Source organism: Seriola lalandi, unplaced genomic scaffold (assembly GCF_002814215.2).
Source record: "Seriola lalandi dorsalis isolate HSWRI2012SDOR001 ecotype SW California unplaced genomic scaffold, Sedor1 jcf7180002054692, whole genome shotgun sequence".
Classification (NCBI taxonomy): Eukaryota; Metazoa; Chordata; class Actinopteri; order Carangiformes; family Carangidae; genus Seriola; species Seriola lalandi.
This window is the reverse complement of record NW_019525245.1, coordinates 469150-491472: the sequence shown is the minus strand read 5'-3', so window position 1 is coordinate 491472 and position 22323 is coordinate 469150. Positions and strand designations below refer to the sequence as shown.

The 22323-nt window shown below is 39.9% G+C and overlaps 3 protein-coding genes and 2 long non-coding RNA genes across 5 annotated transcripts in view; 3 read left to right on the top strand and 2 right to left on the bottom strand.

The window, feature by feature from the left end:
* LOC147818112 (uncharacterized) overlaps positions 1–3975 on the bottom strand; it is a 14118-nt gene extending 10143 nt beyond the window's left edge. The window contains exon 1 of the long non-coding RNA XR_015438309.1: positions 3733–3975. This is a non-coding gene — a long non-coding RNA (uncharacterized LOC147818112). The remainder of the gene's footprint in view (positions 1–3732) is intronic.
* A 3720-nt stretch (positions 3976–7695) lies between these two features.
* On the bottom strand, positions 7696–10493 carry LOC111667870 (vasopressin V2 receptor-like). The gene is made up of 3 exons (XM_023423725.2): positions 10107–10493; positions 9002–9884; positions 7696–8762 (listed from the first exon to the last, which is right to left on the bottom strand). Exons 2-3 carry the CDS (start codon positions 9843–9845, stop codon positions 8560–8562), a joined length of 1047 nt encoding a protein of 348 aa, XP_023279493.1. The 5' UTR covers positions 9846–9884; positions 10107–10493; the 3' UTR covers positions 7696–8559.
* Positions 10494–10696: 203 nt separating this feature from the next.
* Positions 10697–13769, top strand: vhl (von Hippel-Lindau tumor suppressor). Its single transcript, XM_023423727.2, has 3 exons — positions 10697–11167; positions 11360–11482; positions 12440–13769. Exons 1-3 carry the CDS (start codon positions 10981–10983, stop codon positions 12631–12633), a joined length of 504 nt encoding a protein of 167 aa, XP_023279495.1. The 5' UTR covers positions 10697–10980; the 3' UTR covers positions 12634–13769.
* Positions 13770–14711: 942 nt separating this feature from the next.
* On the top strand, positions 14712–16114 carry LOC147818111 (uncharacterized). The gene is made up of 4 exons (XR_015438308.1): positions 14712–14782; positions 14918–15219; positions 15305–15424; positions 15646–16114. It is a non-coding gene; the product is annotated as an uncharacterized LOC147818111 (long non-coding RNA).
* A 1532-nt stretch (positions 16115–17646) lies between these two features.
* Positions 17647–22006, top strand: tatdn2 (TatD DNase domain containing 2). The gene is made up of 6 exons (XM_023423471.2): positions 17647–17958; positions 18078–18506; positions 18816–19832; positions 20030–20157; positions 20691–20874; positions 21428–22006. The coding sequence occupies exons 1-6, from the start codon at positions 17659–17661 to the stop codon at positions 21566–21568; spliced, it is 2199 nt and encodes a 732-aa protein (XP_023279239.1). The 5' UTR covers positions 17647–17658; the 3' UTR covers positions 21569–22006.
* Positions 22007–22323: the final 317 nt, after the last annotated feature.

Genomic DNA, 22323 nt, shown 5'->3' with positions numbered 1-22323 from the left:
CCCCCCCCCCCCCCCCCCCCCGCCCCCAAAGCCTGGATCTTCAGCCACTCTCTGGCCATGATTACTTCTAGTAATCAATGCATCACACCCTACCTGTCACCCCTGGCAGCAAATCCATCATATTAGTGAAAAGGTCATGCGGCCTCTAAATGGCACTCTATGAGTAAATTAGAACAGGATGGAGGCAGTGATTGTTCTTAAAGGTTCCTTAATTGTGGAGGCAGTGGTGAGACGACTCTGTGCGTTGTGATAAAGTGGGAAAGAGATGAAGAATAACAGATTGATTCCATGACACGTGGTAACATCCTAGCATGCAGCTCCCCTGTCCAGCTGTTTTCTTGGTAGCTGCAGACACTCACACACAAACACACACAAACGCTATGCTTGATGTATAATTTCCCCTCAACTCCTTTTCTCCATATAATGCAGAGTGTGACTGCATGTAGTTGAGATAGACATATCATCGACAAGTAGGCTCCGTTACCCTACTTTAATTTGTTGTAAAAACATACAGTGAATTCACTTAGCATTCAGATCGTGTGTGCGGTTTATCAGATATGTTTTCTGTGTCTTCAGCTGCCGTAGGTCAGTAGAGGAAGCTGGTTGAATGAGAGTTGCACTCATGTAGTATGTGTCGATCTGTCGTGATGGGAGATATTTTGAATCTTTGAATTTAATTGGATGTATTTTTGTATGCAAGAAGATTGAGGATTAATTCAACATACTCATTCAAGTGTGGAGAAATAGTGCTTTTTTTTTAAAATTTATTATCACATCAGTTTTTGTTTAATAAAAAAAAACTGAGGTGAAAATAATGATAATGTGTACTATACTTGATATAGGCGTGTCTGTTTTGTATTCAACTAAAGCTCATTGTCTTTTTAGATGATGTCCTTTAAGAAACAAGTGTTATCTCTGTGAAGTGAAAATTTGAGATGTCTTGGTGCCTCATGGCAGACTGCTTGTTTTAAAGGTCAAAGCGAATGAAAACGGTGAGAGAGTGAGAAGAGAAGTTTACCCTTTGTCGTTTGGTTTGTTCACATTGTGTGGCGTTTTAAAATGGTGTGCCTATACACTCCGGCTCTGTGTCTTCTGACAAGTTTGAGGAAGCAGTGAAGCGCAGACGTGAATGAAAGATTGTGAATGGCAAAGTGGTGATGAGGCTTTGAATTCATTTTTTTAGGATTTCGTTTTTTAGGATTCTCTTTGGCTTGTAGTCTCAAAGTTTTCAGGATTCTACTTCTTGCGATTTTGTTGCAAGGTGCTGGCTCACGTTTGTATAAATGTAACTGTAAATAAGAGGCAATTATAGCATTTGTTGCGTAATATAACTGGCGTTCTACTGTTGGTAGAATCTGACTCTTATTTCTTATATCTCATCATGACACAGGGAATTATTGGACAAAAATCTTGTCATCAGTGAGCAGAGTAATTGAACGCAATAAGAAAACGTCTTGAATCTGTCTAATGAAATGTGTCTGGATATTTTCTTAAAGGAAAAGTTTGACATTTTGGTAAATTTAAGGCTGTTTGGGAGAGCTGATGAGAAGATTGGTCCCACTCTTATCTTTAGGATGAATATGAAACTAACTGTCTGCTGGCTGCAACAGACATCTCATCTAACTCTCTGCATCAAAGTATATTTCCAAAAATGTCAACCTATTCCTTTTAAAGAGAACCCATTTAGAAAATCTCATGTGTTGTTGTTGCGGCTTAAGCTCAGTGTCACATACAGTAGGTCTACAGTTTTTTGAGTTGCACTCAATAGATGCTCAATAAGAATATAATTCACTTTGTCATCTCAAGCATTTTGTTTGGATTTAATCTTTTCACTGATCTACATGTTCTCGTGGTAGTACCTCAGTAATCAGACTGTGAGCTTCCTCAGAACAGATATCGTTCTCTCTTTTCTTTAAATCACTTTCACTTCACTGTCATATCATCACACCATTTTGTTTCATAAAGGAGAGGTTTTCGCCATAAGAATAACTTGTAAAATCTAAAATCTTGTGTAATGCCTCTGTTAATTATATTCTCTGTCATATCACTGAGCCAGTGTTAGCCAGGCTGTCAGACTTTCATTCATCCCCAACAATAAAATAGACGCTTCACTGAGGAAAATCAGTGGGCCGGTTCCAAAGAAGGTCTTTGCTTGTTTTTCCATGACCCTCATTGTACCACAGAGTAAAATAAACATGCAGTTATCCTGTGACCCTCCTCTGATCTCATGTGTTTGTCACCAGAGATGTTCAATATATTTCAGCAGGGCACTCAGAGCAGGGAGTGCAATATGTGTATGTGTGTGTGTGTGTGTGTGTAAAGTCAGAGCCCTTGTCCAGCTGATGAATTGAGCTTTAACAAGCAGGTAAACAGAGATCTGTGATGTCTTTTCACAATTTGTAAATCTTCGCATCTACAAACAAATCAACATGTGCCTTCAGTGTGCTTGTGTGCTTCCATGTGTTTGCATACGATGTGCTTGCAGTGTATTAATCTCTCGTGCAGGTACACGTTGATGGAGGATCATTTGTATGCTCACACAGTGAGAGTCTAATCAGACTCTGTGAGTGGGAGAGGAGACATGTCGACCACTGTGCTTCACTGATGACTTGAACGTGAGGGTCCCTCAAAGAAGAGGATTTATAGTAAAGAGTTAGATAATGTCTGAGACGTGCAACACGTGATTTCTCATATCTCAATAATAATCTTGACTTGTTTTGTGGCTTCAGCGGTCTTTGTATCTGTTTCTCTCGAGTAAAGTTTCTTGCTTTATGAAACAGTTTGTATGTGTTTTTGCTGTTAAATTAGTGCTTTACCTTGAACTATTAGAGAGCCCTTTTCCAGGTATTCCACAGTTAAACTGTGACTTGTTTGGCATCACGTTTCATGCAAATTACCCGCTTTTCCAATTTCCCGGTCAAAAACATTTCTTTTAACTCTCAGCAGATCCATCATTTTTTCCATGGAGTAAATTTCCCGAACAGTGTCACTGCCATTGCTCTTCTCCTTCAGCGTCCGCTTTTGACAGGTACGTGTCTGCGCCTTGTACAGCCTACTCAAACTATGATTTTAATGATGACTTAACTTAACTGACTAATTGTTCAAGATCTACTTTTGATCTTCTTTGATGTTGGTCTTCTCAGGTCTAACTATAGTAATTTTACATTTTAGGATCAATTCTGTGTTAACCATTACCACAGCTGCTTGCTTATTTTTATTCCTTAGGCCAGTGTGACACTTTTTTCTGTCATGGCTCTAGAGGCTTAAACAACAAAAGCCAGGAGAACCAGAACAACATACAGTATATGTTGGGTTTAAAATAGTGGGCCCACTCCACAGATTTAACATTGCATTTCTCTAACATTGACCATTTAAAAAAAAACAAAAAAAACAAAGGGGGGTGGGTGTTGGACGCAGAGGTAGGCAGAGATATCTGCAGCAGACACGTTTTTCTACTTTGTGACAACATGGTGCCTACATTACCCATAATGCAACTCAAGCTCTGACAGTTTGGTCAGAGATTCAGATGCGATATTAAAATGTATTATGTATGTACTATCCAATGTAGCTCTGGAGACACTGGAGGCTTTACACTACTTCTTTTCACATATGCAGTGGTACTCCCCAAGAATCAAACTTTGATGTGTAAAATTGTTGCAGTTCCCCTTTAACTGTTCCTTCTTGTCCTTGCGAAACAAAAACAAAAACAACATTCAAGATCCGCTTCCTCACCTGTTGTGGAGCCCTCAACTGTATCTCATAGTCTTCACGAGCAGATAGAGTTCCCTCAGCGGTCATGGAGCAGTTTAGATGACCGACCTCTCTGTTTCTCTGCGCACTTTAAGCCCTCGGTCATATCACACAGCAAGTTTAATATGTCCCCCTGCACGGTGGAGACATCCAAAAAGTGCTCTGACTATATTTAGCTCAGTGACAACTGAGCAAACTCCATCTGCTGATAAAGATGATGTGTGCTCTAACAAGCTCATTTATGTGTGATGTAAGATGTTTGTCACTGTATTCATTTATTTGTACCAGTCCATGTGAACATGTGCGTGTGTTTAAGTGATGCAAGCACATATTAGGCATCATTATTTTCAATTACAGCCAGTGAGCATGTTGTAGAAAATGTCTTAAGCCAGGCTGATACAATTATTTGGGCTTATGTAATGTTCTTGTCAATTTAATCCCAACTAAAGATGTCTATGTGTCTAATACAGCGAAACAAACTTGAGTAATACATGCTGTTTTATGTCTGGAATGAGATCAAATAGTTAGAGAAATATCCTTTACATAGTCGACTTGTCTGCTCTCTTCTCCACACAACATTATTCAGCTTTGTGTTTTTTATGAGTGTGGGGTTACCAGTAATTGGACACAAGGCTGAATTGTATTATTTCATTAATCAGATTGAACCTAGCTATTTAAAGCAGCTATTTAAAGATGAAAGATGAAACATTACTGATGTCTGTGGGGAAATCAGGTAATGGTAGCAGCCCATGTAAAAAAAGGGATCCACATGGGGAAAAGGCCAATTATCTTTACAACGTGACTCAATCCAGAGCAGTAAATTGAAATAGGGATTAGAAGTCTGTTGGACCTGTTGATTATGAAACGTATATCCAGTCACATTTCCTGCTTGTTTAACATATAATTAGTTGAATGTGCAGTTGATTGTGACCACATGGGTCTGATGAGGATAATAATAATGTGAAAAAAGCACAATCAGCTGTTTATGGTCTCTCTGTGTGGTCAAGACAACAGTAAACGGTGGCAGTGGACAACACAAACCTCTCAGTAAGCAGTTCAGCAAGCAGCTCAACAAAGACACAAACTTGTCACTTTCAAATTTAATAATTCTTTAATCTGACTTTTAACAAAAACAAAAAAAATAAAGTAAGGGGAAAGGTTTTCGTCAAAGTTTCTTTTAAAAAATCATTTGAAAAGTGAACAGTGAACACGGCAGAGACATCTATTCACAAACTTAGGATGGTGCTGTCTCAGTGTCTTCTGTCTCCTCATGTATCCCAGACTGACTCCGAGATGCTGAGATCAGGACTCTGTGAGGGCCAGACCATCTGTTGCAGGACTCCTTGTTCTTCTTGTCTCTGAAGATAGCTCTCTATCACTCTGGCTGTGTGTTTGGATCATACGTCTCCCTGATGGGATTGTGTGATGGATAAGAAGCTACCTGTTCTCCTTGAGGAGGCCACTAATTCTGACTAGACCCCCACCTCCATTCACAGAAATACAGCCCCAAAGGAACCTCCACATGTGCATCACTGTTGCCTACAGACTCTTATCCTTGTAGAAGTCAGCTTGATGTGTCTCTCATCTGCTCAACCTTTCCTGTCTCTTTGTGATTCTGGAGAACAGCTTGAATGTCACATCTGGAAACACCTGTCTGCTGCGAGATTTCTACCTGTGAGAGACCTCGCTGATGGTGGCTGACCAGCTTGTGTCATGTTGCGACACTCACTTTTGCCATGATGTAAGGTCTTTAAATGAAACTGTCTCACGTCTTCAGCATCCTCTCCTTGCCCCTGCAGACAAAAAGGAGCAGGACGAGCACGGCAGAAGTAGGACCTTCCTCGTGACTTTCATCAGATAATGAAGAGGAGGATGAAGAAGAAGATAGCGCTGGAGATGGTGAGTGGATGCTGGAGTGTGTGTTTTGTTCATGGCTGTAACTGGAGTGTTATTTGGAGCCGGTAAAAGGCCATGTTCAACTTTTATCTTCTGAAACTAGGTTTCAAAACTGCCAGGCTCTCACCTTTTTCTTGTGCAAAGTCAACACCGTACAGATCAAAACAAAGTGTGGGAAACAACAGAGTGATGCAGCTCCGGTCAGTCAGTGCATGGCCTGGATTAACATTCTGGTCAAGGGGCCCCATTGTTAAGGCCCCACTAGACATGGCAGTGTCATTATTTCCCCAGATACCCAGAAACCAACCAGTCTACAGCTAAAAAGTTTAGTCAAAATAAGATAAATGTTATATTCATCTCAAGTGACTAAAACATTTGCACAGTACCACATATACAGTATATATGCAGAACGTGCTTATGAACTGTAGAGAGGGACAGTTTCAAAACCTCACATACTACCTGTGTGCAGACCTGTGTGAATCATATCCTGCAAGTTTACCTCAACCATGTCAAACCACCAAAATCATCGAGACTGGAGTTACTCTCAAACATGGATGGATACCAAACAGGTGTGTTTGAAAGTCACAGAGCTCAATTGAAAGACACAAAACAACAACAAAGAAACACAAAAGGACGACAAAAACCTCATCAGTCTGGGGGTTCTCTGGAGGAGGGCTCTGGGGTCTCTTGCCTGTCTGTGCCTAGGGGCTGATTTTTCTCATAACCCATCCATGTTCTCAGTGGGTGTTCAAGTTTTCCTTACAACAAGTGCCTGACTTCGCTGGAGTGGAACACTGAAATGCTTGACTTCATTTGATTTACAAGAGGTCAGCAGTTCCTCTCCTGTTCAGTGTCCCTGCAACTGGAGACAGATTAGACTGATGTTGGCAGAGTAATGTAGTTTGTGGGTAGACTGCTCTTCAGCAACACAATCTCGGTTCAAGCCCTTTATAATGACAAACCTCAGGACTGCTCAACAATTTTTTTGCCTCTCTAGTACTAAAACCAGTCGAGAGCGCTGACTTGCATGTGGAGAAGGTATCAGAAGGATTCCTCACCAGGAGGAAGCTAAAAGCTACATCTGCACAACATGTTGTAATATGCTGCAGATTATTTTGACATTTTGATTATTAATAATCATAAAGATGTTGAAACATTCCTTTATGAAACAAATCCTAAGTGGCACCTAAAACAGGTGACACGTAACAATAGCAGTGACAAAAATAACAATAGCACTGCACACAGTAAGGAGATTATATAACTGCTGGTCACGAAGGTCAAAATAATGAGCCACATTAACTTTCTTGGATGAAACTGAAGCTGCCCCAGTGACACTAACAAAAACCATCCCATAAGCTTGTTGCAGACTGATCTGTTCGCTGCTGTGGGACATATTCACACTATCACAAAGGCAACAGATACTAATGACCTGCCTCCAATCTGATCTAATGACACAGCATTAGTTTCCTAATTGGACAAAATAACAGCTGAAAGAAAATGATGGCCATTGACTAATTTTCAGGTTTGACCTAAAGCCCTGATCACAATCATTTTTACATTGATAAAAGCATTTTTATCCTCATTTGTACTCACCTGGATGGAGCTGAAAATAAAAAGGCCATGTTCCCTGTATATGTGCTGTGTGCTTGTGTAACATTTTTCAGGCTGTGTCAGTCTTTGGTATGCTGCTCCTTCGATGTGAAAATCCTTCATGCTCAGACTAAGTGTCGCCCTGCAGTTACTGCAAATACCATATGTGATATACACCAGGTTTGAATCTGGCTAATATCGGTTCATTACATACTGTTATATATATATATATATATATATATATATACTGGAAAGATACATTCACAGCGTAGACAGTGTGGCCCTTGTTTCAGTGAGAATTATCACAAGTTAACCTCAGGTGGCTCATTGTAAACAACCTTATGGTAAATTGTCTTTGAATATTATTATCATAACTATGCTCTTAATTTGTCATTTTTGGATTTTCAAAAATACACATTGTGTATAACATTTATGTAAACGTGTAAAAAGACAGAGCAGTTGTGAGAATATGACTTTAATCCACATTTATAGCATAAACAATATTTTACAAATAGAGTCACTCCTGTGACTGTTTGATTCTAAGAGGGAGAGATTGTTTATAGAAGTGATAAATGTATCTCACAATTTTTAAATAAAGACATGTTACAATTTTTTGAGGCAGGCACGTGTTGCATCAGCTTTAAACAATATGTTTTTATCTATTCTGTATTCATGAAAACACAGTTGTGCTTGCTTTCTTTTTGGAAAATAAAGCTATAGATACAGTATCTTATACATTTAGGTCTTTGAGCTCAGCTCAAAGGACTGTGGTATAATTTAATGAACTGTTGTATAGTTACTGGCATTTACCCCAATTCCACTGATGCGAGATGCCAGTTTTGCCAAAACACAGAATAACATAAATAATAGTTAAGTTCCTGAACTGCTTTATCGGAAATTCAGTCACTGAATCTGTCTGAAAATGCAAACGTGTTTCTGATTTCCACACCCAGCTTCTATTAGATGTGAAGAATATTTTTGTATCACAAACTGTCACAGTCATAACAAAGTGATTACACGAACCAAACCAACGATTTACAGAGCCTACACTGATTACTTGTGTTGCCTCTAATAGTCCAACAAAACCCCATTTGCTTTTGTCATCCGTCAACATCCCGCAACATCTGGAGCGCTGGTCTCACTCATGGAGGACTGCTTCAATGACAAACCATATTTTAATATGTCAGAGACCCAGAGAGACGCAGTATGTCCTGTCCTCACATCTTCTGTCCAAGTACAGAGAGAGAGCTCAGAGGCAGCTCCGTAACACGCACCGACTTCGCACGCTTTTCCATATACAGGTTTTCCCCCTTTCCATGGCCCTCATTTGGACTCAGAGACGTTTTTAAAGCTCATGTACAACGTGCTGACCAGCGTCGCCTCCTCATGCATTGAATCTTTTGACTGCCGTGGGCAAAGGAGTGTCAGCAGGCTTTTGGGAAACTGACCGCTGAACAGAAGATAAATGCAGGGGTTCGCGCAGCTGTTCAGACTGGCCAGCAACATCAGGATGGTGAAAGTCACAGCTGGAAGGACAGGAGAAGAGCAAAGCGTCACAGTGTTGCAATAAAGTGTCATTATATGTGTTAAGATGTTATGGGTTTTGCGCGTAATTACGCACTTCTCGGACAGCGAGACTCCAACTTTAGCCTTTATAATTAGTGAACATGTATTTAGAAAGAAAACCAAATTAAAATACACATTAAAGAAGAAAAAAAAGATCCAAATCAAACAGAGTACAAGTCAGAAATTCGTAATAACTTACTTTCTTTTGGCGCGTGTGTGTCCCAGGCGGACCAAAGCTGCACAGTGAAGAAGGGAGCCCAGCAGACAATATAAGCCAACACGATAACCACAGTCATCTTCAGCGTCTTGACCCTGGCTTTGGACATGCCGGCCACACCGCTGGCTCTGGATGGCAGAGGGAGACCCTCGCTGCCCCGTTGTTGGGTCTTTTGGTACAGGTTGATGTGGATGGCCCGGCAGATGCGCACTTGGCAAACAACAACTGTAATAACAGGTAAAACGAATATGACCAGCGTGGTCCAGGATATGTAAGTCTGCAGTCCCCATGGCTGGATAAATTTAGCCCAGCAGTCAAACACACCGGGTGCAACCTCGACCTGTGAGAAAATGAAAACCTGTGGCAGGCTGCCCAGCAGAGAGATCCCCCAGGCGACGCATACAGGGATGTTCAGTCTCGTGCGTGCCCGCTGGAACTTCACCATTGGGTTGCAGACAGCTTGGTATCTGTCAACCGTCATCACCACGATCATGTAAGTCGACGAGAACATGCCCAGAACCTGCAGGTACTTCACCAGGCGGCACACCAGGTCTGGCCCGACAAATCTGTCTGTGATCTCCCACATGAGCTGCGGGCACACCTGGAAGAAAGCGACCACCAGGTCCGCCAGGCACAAGTGAAACACGAAGACGCGCATCCTGGACATCTGTTTGCGCTGTCTCCAGAGGACGAGCAGCACGGCGGTGTTGAGGATGGAGGCGCTGACGAAGATGACACTGAGCAGCGCGATCTCCGCTTTGGCCAGACTCTCATCTCTCTCCACGTCTTCCGCATCCACAAAGCCACTGCCATTCAGAGGACGCATAGTGCTTGGATTGTGAAAGAGTTCAGACCTGCCAACTGACTGAAAAACAGACAGTCAGGGAATTTAAAAAAAAACAAAAAAACATTTAACCTAATTATACAGAAACTCTTTTTGTTCCAAAATACAAATTATTCTTAAAACTTCTGTATTTTACTATATGCCATAACCGGGTCTGTTACTACAATATTACTGACACTTTTCATTCTGAGGAAAAGTTTATGTTGCCCTATCAAAATACCAAGGCATTTAATTTCTACCTACCTTTATAAATAGTTATGTTCAAATATTATTGAGGGTAAATTGAAGCTGTTGAGGTCGAGTTCAGGTTGGGAATAATCTCTGGAGCTGAGGGTGGTCGTGCTCAGGAAGGTCTCTACAGCTGTGCCCCTGTGTTTTATGTGGGGATAAAACTGGGTGGAGCTTACATTCATTCATGTACTGGAGTAAAGGTACAGTATGTCTCTGAAATGTGGCCTAATTGAGTAAAAACAAGATATCAGAAAATGGAAATTCTTAAATGAAGTACAAATACCATATAAATGTACTTTAATGTAGGTATCTACAGACACTGCTGTCAAGAATGAATTTAAGCTGGTAAAGTGTCATGATGCTGGTTTAGGATTCTCCACAACCTGGCAAGCAAAAAGTTGTTTTTATTCATTACTGGTCAGTAAAGCATTGGTAAATGATTGATTGACGATTAATAACGTTAAGTAATTAATTCTGTTTTCAGATAAAGTTCTGTTTATTTTCTTTCTTGTTTCCCAAAGTCACGTATGAAACGTATCATCTGTGACACAGAGATGTCGTCATGCCTCCCTCGACCAATCACAGTCCAAAAGAGTTTGACGTCTCACTATCTTACCGGAAGAGAAAAAGTAAACAAAATAGTTGAGAAGAAGATGTAACAAGAGACCGTTTCTTCGCTGCAGTGTTATGAAGAAGTTGCTAGTCGTCGGTTTTATGAACGACACAATCTAACTGGACTGAGTTTGTGACACGCCTCAGAAATTCGACAATCTCCGGGGTCGACAACGGGCTTCATTTATGAATATCTTGTTAGCTAGCTGCTAGCTAACTTTAGCTAAACGGCTAATCTCGTTGCGCCCACAGTTTGGAGGTGAATTTGCTACCGATGCCTCAAGAGGGAGAGCAGTCTCTTCCCCTTGTCCGCTCCCTGAACACCCAAATACAAATCAATGCTGTCTTCTGTAACCGTACTCCCCGTGTGGTGCGACCACTGTGGATAGATTACCGCGGGGAACCTCAGCCGTACCATGTCATACAGCCAGGCACGGGACGGAGAATGAACACATTCGTCGGTAACGCAGCTCTTCCAGTATAACAACTTTTAGAATAAGCGTTGGCTACTTTGTCTCAGATTTGAGCATCGAGTATTGATGTCTCGATCTGCTGTTTAAATAGCGGGTCTGTTGTCGACGAAGTATTTTCACCAGTAGGTTGTGTAGTACCAACTATTTTTTAAAAGTGTTTTATTTGCATGTTCTTCCCAGGTCACCCGTGGATGTTTAGGGATGCAGAGACTGATGAGCCACTTAAGGTGAACAGCAAAGAGCTGTTTCTTCCTAAACCAACAGAGGGTGGAAATGCTACATTTGCTAATATCACTTTACCAGGTATGATTAGCCAAATTACCTAAAATATTATCCATCAAAGTGTATTTATGATGCAGTGTGTAATAAGCCCGTTAGACTGTAACCTGCCTCTGAACACATTTAGACTGGCAGCAAATCCCAGACTAAGTCATATTTATGCATTTTGAACAGCTTTCATATTGCCATTGATTACAGCACTGTGTTTCCACTCTGATGGTTTAAATGGCCAAATTACATAAATAGTAATAGCATTTTCTACTTGGCCTTAGTTTTATGTGGTCATACATGTATATTTGGTTTTATCTGGCAGTGTTCTAAGACACACTGCAATTAAACAGATGAAAGGCATTTGGCTTGTGGTGCTCAAAATTTCACAAAATTATATTAAAAGATCCAGAAATCCCTTAAATTATCCACAGATCTAGCTTTGAATGATTTTCACTGAGAGTCCCTCAGTGATTTTTGAATTTTCTAAAGCTTTGCATGCCACAGACCACATAATCTTGATTGACAGGAATTTAATTCAGGGACTATGTTATATAAGTAATGTGTACGATTTCTGATGTAAGTTTAGTAAGTAACTAAATCAAAAATTATTCATATCTCTGTATGTACCTCCTAATAATTAGCCCTTATTGAATTAGGTCTTTATGTACACATAAAGGAACACGGCAAGTCACGTGCCATACAGACCAATTACTGTCAAGAGTGCAGTGTGGATGTTGACTGAGGGTGTGTGAATGTTTAAGAAACTTGTGGTTTTCACGCTGTGTTCATTGTGGCAATTGAAACCAAACACAAGCCTGCCACATCTCTATGAGAACACATACAATTTGATTTACCATAATCCACTCAGGTCTTCTTTTTCTCCTTTACACTGGTATCAATTTGTTGTTGTAATGATTTAAAGTGAAGTGAAACATATTCGAAAAACAGTCTTTGCTTAACATATTGTAAACATTTGATTGGTTCATACAGTTTACAGCCTCAAGGATCGTGCTCTTCAGGTTATTCGACGTCTTGTGCGACCAGAAGACTACAGGAGGTTGGAAATAGCACGGTGTCTCCATGAGGAGCTGGAAGATCAGCCCAGTGTGCTGAAAGATCTGCACCGCATGAACCAGCGAGTAGAGCAGCATCTGCTGGAGAGGATCCAAGGCCAGGAGGAATGACATGACATGAAACTGCATGGACGTTGATCACTTTTGGACAGCATTACTGTACAGCGCATCAAAAAGACAAGACATACTGAAAAAGAAGATAAAATGTATCAAGGTAATTCTTGGATGTGTCCGTGGCTGTTGCACCAGACGTCACCAGAGATCTTACATTTGCTGCAATTAGACCAAATTGATCCGCTGCCTGTTTATCATTTTCCCTCACTGGCTTTAGCAAATGTCTTTCTCAGTAGAAAAAAATTATGTAGCTTTTTCCTTTCAATAAGTGGAGTTTTTATATAATGTGATGACAGTATCTTCTATGGAAAAGTATTGTTTGCACTCTAAAATGTTATCTAAGGATTTTGATGTTTATTCCTCAAAGGCCACTTGAGAAATGGAGAAATTTTAGCCTTTAATACTTACTTAATTATGTTACGCTCTTCTTTATTCTGCAAAATACAGTCATACATTAACTCCCAAAAAAATCCCATCGATCTGTTTTGCATGAGACAGAACTCATAAGAATATTTTTGTCATGGAATCAGTGTTGTAGTTGAATTTCTGTCCAATTCACAATATCACAATTTATAGAGGAAACTAAAGTGTATAGTTACATTTGACTGGAGTTCCAGGGAGATATATGTTGTTAATATTATGGAGAATGACTGAAAGTGCCAGTTTAATGAAAAACATCTTGCTTTGTTATACTAGCTATTAAAGCCAGCAGAAACTGAATTGTTGAGCAATCATCATTGTTCTTCAGCTTTAGCACTTTATGTCTGGAAATCTGTTGAGTGACTATAGTTGCATTTTCCAAGTTAGCCTATTCTGGTAAATGCAGACTTTTTGTCAGAATATACCAACGACTACAAATGGGCAGGGTCTCTTCTAAAGTTTTGTCTTGCTGCTAATTTGCCATGGGTAGAACAAAGTTATAAATTGACTTTACGGTTTTTAAGATTAGGCTGTGAAACACTGTGACTGAGGAGATTTAATTTTATTTTTGCCTACTTCGTTGTTCTTTTCCTCTTTTGTTCTTCTGTGACCTTGTTTTAAATTCATGCCTTCATTCATACCTATATCTGAACGATTTTCATTGTTTATTTGTGTACAAAATAAATGAAAGATATATTTCTTACTGGTTGAAACGTGCTGTGAAGAGGATTTTTATTTGCTCAGACATAAGTACAGCAAGTGAATGTAAACTATGAAACAATGAACCTAAAAACATCATGAAATTGTTACCTGTAATTTCTCAGAGGTAGGGGTAGTTACATTGAAAAACTTACTTCCATTTACTTTGTGAGAAATATAGTTACTCTCTCTCTGGATATTAAGTAGTTAGTACCTGTGCTGACAACACGAGATACTATTAAATACAAGACATGACTCAGTTGGATGATTGAGAGTGTATATTAGGAATCATACATACACACACACACACACACACACACACACACACACACACACACACACACACACACACACACATATATATATATATACACACATGTAAACTGATTAATGTCAACAATATACAATGAAGCAGCACATTTTTCAGTTTTAAAGCAACATCATTATTTGTAAGTATGCAACTGTGGAGAAATACCCATAAAACTTCTCTGTAATATATCAATCTTTGTACAGGCTGAATAACTTAACATAATTAACACTTGTACAAGCCTGACTGTACAAGCTCACAGACAGACTACATATGGATGTCTATTCCAAGTGATGTGTCAGAATCTGAAATTAAAACCAGCTCCAGGTTTTCGCAGCAGGGGTCCTGTTGCTAAACATGTTACTAAGCGACAAAGTAACACAACCTATCTTTGTGAATGTGAGATGAGGGGAACCGGATGCGGTAATATCAGGAACATGCAGGCAGGAGAAAAGCAAAAAACATGGGACTCGAGTCGTTTCAGGCAAGAGCAGTAAGTCCTCTATCACTGTCAAGAGCTTTTTCTTTGTCTCACACACACGTTCAGTATTTGTTTTGCAGCTGGGATCCAGGGTTGAGGCTGATGTGATGGTAACCTATACAGAGACTAATAATCATGATCCTTCCATTTTCTTCACCAGCATGACATTTTGGCCAAGGAGTCACCCAGTGATGTTTCCACATCTCCAGACAGATCACTGGAGCAAAATGAAAACAATGGTAAGATGAGCTAAAGAAAAACCCCTTCTCTATTTACAAAGTCATATACAGACTAATATCACTCTTGATTGATGAATAACAAAAACACAAACCACTTTGTATTCTTGTGATACTATGCACATTATTCCCAACTAGGCACCAGGTTATCTTGCATCAGTTCAGGCTGCCTTGTTGAAGGACACAGGTTTGTACAAATGATCATAATAGATAATGTAAAACTGGGAGGTAATAGGAGAGTACAGTTCAATCACGACAGAACTCTGAACATACTGTATGTTACCAAGGAAAATTTGCTCCCAAATTGGTTTTCTTATATGCCCTAGGGTATGAATCACATGAACGTGTTCAAAACCATACTACCAGCAGCCTGTTACCTCCTCTCACTCAGGATGGAGCTGCAGTTATTGATCATATTCCCTCAATGGTGCAAGGATACAGTAAGTCCCACATTAGCAAGTGTTTAATGATTTTTGTTTTTCTTATTTGCTTCCTAGCTGTTTTCAATTATATGTTCTTTTTTAGGCATCCATCATGACACACCAAAAACCTCACCACAAAACATGCCTCAGTACAGAAATGTGTTTAATGACCGTGCCAGGAGAGGCTTCTGTTACTGGGTCATGGAGAAGAAGGGCTCAACATGTGAGTACTGATCCAAGCTTTGACTGCAACAACATGTTACTTATAATAAGTATCAGCTTGCTGTGACATTCACAAGCTCATGTGGTGGAGAAGCGTGAGAGCCATACCCTAAATCTGTCATTGCTGATTCTGCTCGTCAGCCATCCCTTCCTTTTAATTCTGACTGTTTTATTTAATGGCCAGAGGACTGATGCATTTATTCCTTTATTCCTTCTTTACAGGTAAAGGATACAGCTTTGGTGCCTACAAGACCTCTCTGGGATTACCAAAAGTCTGACAAAAAAGAGTTACTAACATTATTTCAACCCTCTGTACAGATTTAGTTACTTAAAATCATATGATTTCACTCTGAGGTTATTATTTATAATGAACCTTCTATCACTTTACAGTTAAGAAGCTGTCAAGATGCAGTTTTCCCTACCTGAAGAGGGACTTGCCTTTCAGTGAAAATGTTGTCAGTTTGAAGGAGTAGCTAAACTTGTAAATCACAAGAAATGTAGTCATTGCAATGATGTGCTTAATGCCATGTGTAACTACTGTATGCTGAAGTAAGGAAAAAAAACTTTATAAACTTTATGAACATCTCAACTGGAGCTCTTATAGGCCTATACAGTGTACCATGTGATCCTTCACTTTGAGCTGGAGGACGTTTTCCTGCAGAGCTCAATAAAGTGTCCCATTATTATTACATTCTTTTGCTTCTTATGCTTTTGGCATATACCATGACGACGACTATTTCAGGTTAATTTGTATATGTATCTAGCAGGGAAATGGAAAAATACACCCCTTTGGTATTGTTTAACTTATAGCAGCCTACTTGTAAGGTGTGCCCCCTGCTGACCATTAAACACAGTTTTAAAATCCTATATCCTCTGCTGCCTTTTGAACGTGGATTAGTCGCCTTGATCACTCATCCATCCATGGCTACAGTGAGCTAACCACCATACATTTTAATGTAGGTTGAACAAGCGTCTGAGCTTGAAATGGACTTTGTGTTTAACGTTTGCTGCATTTACACTTTGCATTTACGTTTTATCTGTACCTATATGTACCTAAGCGACAGGTGTTTTCGCTCATAACTAAAACCTCGTTGGTATAATTGATATCGCGAGATGTGTCCTAATCTGGTCGCTTGGTTGCGGGCAAACGGTCGTTTACCACCATCTAGCGGTTTATTTAAAGTCTTTTTTTTTGCAATACAATCTAATTTTAATATGCCAAAGACACTTTTTCATACCTTGTTTTTGTTCAGAAACTTTGTTAACAAGAAATTGTTGAATCTCCCGGGCAGAGATTGGCTTTATCGTCCCACAAAGTGACACCTGACCTTCCATTCAGTCACTTTGCCGAGGCGCCGAGCCGGAAACGGTAATTTAAAAACACCTCAACATTAGTTAGTTAAATTAATGTAGTTTATTTAGCGAACAGTTTGTGTGATAAACAAGTGTAAAATCTTAATAAAAGCAACCATCAACCGTCTTGTCGTAGCTCGCTAGAACATTTACTTCATGAGCTGCAGTTTAAACAAGGGTAAATAGCTAATGTTAGCAGTTAATTGGTTAAAGTGCGGATGCTAAGCTAAAGGCCTCATGCATTACCAAAACCTCAAGAGTGTCCGTACAGTTTCTGTGTCTTTTCAACCGAAGCCAGGTCAGACTAATTTACTAAAATACTGCTGCACACCAAATCAGTAAGGTTAAAACTAGGTCTTACTTTCAATGTCGTACTTTCCCACTTCTGAGCGCCTAAAATTGATGGACATACCAAGTGTTGGCGGTGTGATATGTTGGAGTGCACCATACTGTTTACATTTTCTGTATTTTCAAAGCAATTTAAATGGATTTAATAGACCCAGGGGTAATCACGTGCTAATTCATTTCACAAAGGACATAAGAGACGGTTAAAAGAAAATACAGGAGTAATTGTACCGATTGTGAATGGATAACACAATAAGAAAATGAATGGTCACCCTTGGTTGCAAACCTAGACTTAGGGAAGTTACGAGAAGATGCACTTTTTCAGTAAATAGTATATATTTACTTATTGTGAGTGTTGTTTAGGTCTCAATTTACTAACTAAACTGGTCATGGGACAGACATATCCTTTTCATCTAGTATATTGACTGATTGTGGCATTTTCAACTTTAATATTTTAACAGTGATGCTTTCATGTTTTCACCTTGATGAGGTGTGCTTATTCCTTTTCAAATTGTATTTTTGATTAGGATCTTCAACATGGACAGCAGCAGAAAGAAGTTGACATTCAAGTGGTTAAAAACTGTAGTCACCTCACCCACACATCTTCAGAGGAGGGATGCTGGATCAGACACACCCTCACGCTGGAATATGTCACCAAATGAATATTCAGACACTCTGCCCCTCAGTGACTCTCCAGGACCTGAGGGCCTGGGAGCTCTATGTCTGGACACTCCGAAGAGGAAAGCAGAGGTTCTTGGTGAAAGCACACCCTCCATAGGCAAAGTTAAGCTAAGGAAGCTTTCCAAGAAAAATTTTGAGACATTCATAACTTCAAAGGTAAATCTTTACTGTAAACCTGGCTCTGTCCGTTGTCTCAAATAGGCTGTCTCATGCATTATGTTCAGTTCTTGTGATGAAATGACAATTGATCTGTCCTGTTGCACCATAACTGTCAGGAAAAACCTATGGACAACTCACCCAAGCAGCTGGAATCCACAGAGAGCCAGCAAGTATCACCACCTCTGTCTCATTCTTTCATCTTGAAAAAGAAAGATAGGACGCCAGAGGAGGGATCAAAGGCTATCTACAGGAAAGCAGTGATGGCTGCCCTTGGCAGCATAAATGCAGGATGCAGCACTTCTAACAACCCCAGGACTGACACTAACAGCCCATCTTTGCAACCTGTATCGTCACCTGTGATGACTGAAGTGCACAGTCCAACATCACTTGACAGAACTGTCATAAATATTAACCCCTCCTCGGTCAAACCTGAGTATAAATCCAGAGACAACAGGACTGTCCAGGAAGATGAATGGTCCCACCCACAGGTGTTTGAGGACACACAAGGCCGAGATGACGGCTCTGTGCCAAAAACAGACAGAAGGGTAAGTCTCCTAACTCTTAAGAACCATTTTCTGTTTCTCTTTTTTTACTCTTTTCTTGTAGTTTATTTTGCTTATATATAACTTAAAACATTTATTTGCATGTCCTACGTTATTTTTCTTGTCTGTGATGTAAGTTTTGTTCATTTAGCTAATGATTTTAGTGTTTTTGAAAAAAGTGACCACATTTGTACTGAAGCCAGGAAACTAATATCCTTAAAATGTTGTGATGATAGAATAATTATTAAGGCACTGAAAATTGAAGGGGAATGGGATATGTTTTTGTAATTGTTCCACTATTATGTTTTTCAGTGTGTTGTGCTAAAAGGAGAGGATTCTCCCAAGGGTTTCTTGGCACATGACTCTGTGGTTGTAGAGACAACCTCTCAAGATGAGTTATTTGATACAAAATATGAGGCAGAAGCTGAAGACTGTAACTCATCCTTCCCTGCTCTGGAGTATATCCCAGAATCTTGGTCTTGCTTCACGAATCCTCAGAAAGGCTCTTCTGTCAGCCAAAAACACCAAAGTCCTTTGGTGAATTACCAGGGAGGTTCAACTTCCTCTCTCTCTTTTTTGTCCACTAATGAAAGCACTGCACCCTTCCATGCAGCTGCTGAGTACACGAAGATGCCGTTCATGCCGTCACAGAGGACAGTTATTGTCTCATCTAAGGAGCCCCAAACACCAAACACTGGCCCTTCAAAGGCATCCAGAGTTAAGACTGAGAATTTTCGCTCCTCCAGCTCTATGGTCAATTTATCGGATCCTTTTGCCCTCCCGCTGTACTCAAATAGAGAAGTATCGAACCCTTACTTGAACTCAACAAACACACGCAGGTGGTCAGATGCTGGCTCCAACATCCATTACCCCCCCTACTCTTTTACTCATGGTGGCACTCCTAAGAGAAGATTGTCCCTGGGGGCAAAACCTGTGTGGACCAGTTACCCCTACAATCAGGTCAATCAGGTTGGTTTCATAGACACACACTGCCATATAGACATGCTCTATGGAAAACTTGGCTTCCGCGGGACATTCAGCAGTTTTCGAAGGCGGTACCAGAGCAGCTTTCCGTCAGAGTTTCGAGGCTGTATTGCAGACTTCTGCAACCCAGGCATCATGGTGAAGGAGGCCCTGTGGGAAGGTTTGCTTACTGAAGACATGGTATGGGGGGCATTTGGGTGCCACCCCCACTTTGCCAAAGATTACTCAAGTGTCCATGAACGCAACATACTGATGGCCATGCGACATCCAAAAGCTGTGGCATTTGGTGAGATGGGGCTGGACTACTCACACAAAAACTCAACTGACACCTCCAGGCAAAAAGAGGTAAGGTCTTATTTGACATGATCCCAGTTAAGTAAAAGTTTTTAATCCAGTAACAATTTGTCTTGAACTAGATAGGCATTAATTATCATTTTGAAATTGTCTGAAATGTGTTATGTTGAATGAAATAATGGTACTGTAAAATAATAATGAATGTTGTGGTTCGTGTTTTGTTTTGTTTTGTCTGCTTCTCTGAGAAGGTGTTTGAGCGTCAGCTGCGTTTGGCAGTGGCCATGCAGAAGCCTCTGGTGATCCATTGTAGGGACGCAGATGATGACCTACTGCCGATCATGAAGAAGTGTATTCCTAGGGATTACAAAATTCACAGGTGTGTGCGGAGGAAAACAATGACTAATTAGTCTCATTTTACATCACATTTTTTGTCTTCTCTATCAACATGAAAAATGTTATAAAGGCAGTATTTCTGTTCCATTTAAAGTTATAATCCCTAAGATTTTGATACTATTTGTTATCTTTATCTCTCTATATAATAGTTTTCATTGTTGGAGTCCATCATTCCTGTGCAGCATTCAAACTGCCTACCAACACAGGGATTGAGGGGAATTATGGGAAGAGAAATTATGCAGCATGTAATCCAGTGTTACTGTTTGCTTCACATTAAAGGACTTAAATTTGCAAAGCAAAATATATTTGTAAGTGCGGTTTGTGCTGACTGTGATTGTCCATCAAAAATTGCATCTAGAAAACAACAGTCATTTTCAGCAGCAGATTAATTTCGCAAATTTGCTCCAAACCAACTTGGACTGAGATCTTGAGGATTTGATTTAAGGATTTTCAAACTGTTGCACATTTAATCTTTGAATTTTCTTTCTTGAATACTTTTAATATTTACGTTTCCAGGCACTGTTTCACAAACAGTTATCCAGTGATTGAGCCGTTCCTGACAGAGTTCCCCAACTTGTATGTGGGCTTCACTGCCTTAATCACCTACTCCAGAGCCACCGAAGCCCGAGATGCTGTTCGCCAGATTCCTCTTAACCGCATTGTGTTGGAGACAGATGCACCTTATTTCCTGCCAACACAGGTACATTTAAAGGAATGCCTATAAACACCAAAACACTGCTTTAATGTCACTGTTGAGGCAGGGTTTTCCCCAGAATCTTTATTAATTAATTATTAATTTACTAATTTAATTATAGCCTGAAGTCACTTTGTGTCCTGTTCAGCTTCTTTACATTTCTCATAATGTTACTGGATAATTATGCTTTTTAAATCTTCATTTTAAAGATGAATGGGTTCTTGAGTTTCCCCTTCTATTGAACAAGTATTGTGGACCTTTTTGCCGTAAGGTGTTGCTAAATTGAATAGACTTGTGTATTAGTCTTGGTTTTAGTTTGAACATCCTATGATGGTCTAAATACCATCTGAAAATGTTTTCAATGCCAAGAATTGGACAAAGAAACAAGCTAGCCAGATATTGATCATTGGTACAAAATATATATTATTGACCATTTATTACATAACGTAACATAATAGCCCAACTTTTGTATGAACCCCTTTTTTGTTAGATTTGCAGTGCTCTCCTTGTCCACTAAATTTTGCCTACGTACATAAAAGTGTGTCTTACTCTCTAACAGGTGAGTAAAGATGTCTGCCGGTTTTCACATCCGGGAATGGGCATCCATACTCTGCAGGAGCTGAGCCTGCTGAAGGGAGAAGACATGGCCACAGTCCTCGCCACCGTCCGAAACAACACCACTCAGCTCTACGGAATATGATCTTTAGAGAGGTAATGGATTACAAACTAGCCAGAGAGAAGAGAAAGAATCAGTGTTCTTCAGGTGGTTTGACACATAAACATTTTATGCAGCTTTTTGTTTTAGGTTTATCAATCCTCCGCATAGAGATGTTGGAGTATGGAGGAGCAGTCTCATTTTAAACATCCTGAAATATTCACATATTGGGCTTTCACTGAATTAAGAAAAAAAACGGACTGAAATGAAAACGTCTCTTGTCTGACAGAGATACAGTAAATTATTGTTTGTGTGTTCATATTTTATGGCGTTTTTCATCATAGAAATTAATTCTTAAGAAGTTCTACTTTTAAGTTTTTGTTCTTGCTGTGTTTCCTTAGCTTGTTCTAATTTGTCTGGTTGTTTGCCTTGTTTGGCCACTGTGTAGTCGTGTGATAGCGCAGACATATTAAAAGCCCTTAACCCGGCCTCTTCATTTTATCATTACGGTTTATTGATTTACTCCTTAATGTACATAAGTGCTGATGGAAGAGCACTTGAAAATGTAAAATGAAGAGAGAAAAATATCGTCTGTAACGTAGTGAAGTAAACACGTGTGATGCTTGCCTTGAGCAAAGCTGAGTCTTTATTGAAGAAAGGATGAGGCTGTGAGACTTGTCCATTAGCTTGCTTTGATACTGCCGTGTTTATCACACACATTTGGCTTGAGTGCTTTTTATTTTGAGAATGATTAGCCTGGCTTTCTTGTGACACATCTTGGTGGTTAGAGTATGAAGACT

Bases quoted from the DNA above. Each gene is read 5' to 3' on its own strand.
- LOC111667870 (XM_023423725.2), bottom strand. From the start codon at position 9,845: ATGCGTCCTCTGAATGGCAGTGGCTTTGTGGATGCGGAAGACGTGGAG. The intron at 8,763-9,001 runs GTAAGTTATTAC...CTGTCCTTCCAG, and splicing joins CACACACGCGCCAAAAGAAA to CTGTGACTTTCACCATCCTG.
- vhl (XM_023423727.2), top strand. From the start codon at position 10,981: ATGCCTCAAGAGGGAGAGCAGTCTCTTCCCCTTGTCCGCTCCCTGAAC. The intron at 11,168-11,359 runs GTAACGCAGCTC...TGTTCTTCCCAG, and splicing joins GAGAATGAACACATTCGTCG to GTCACCCGTGGATGTTTAGG. The intron at 11,483-12,439 runs GTATGATTAGCC...TGGTTCATACAG, and splicing joins TGCTAATATCACTTTACCAG to TTTACAGCCTCAAGGATCGT.
- tatdn2 (XM_023423471.2), top strand. From the start codon at position 17,659: ATGGACAGCAGCAGAAAGAAGTTGACATTCAAGTGGTTAAAAACTGTA. The intron at 18,507-18,815 runs GTAAGTCTCCTA...TATGTTTTTCAG, and splicing joins TGCCAAAAACAGACAGAAGG to TGTGTTGTGCTAAAAGGAGA. The intron at 19,833-20,029 runs GTAAGGTCTTAT...TTCTCTGAGAAG, and splicing joins ACACCTCCAGGCAAAAAGAG to GTGTTTGAGCGTCAGCTGCG.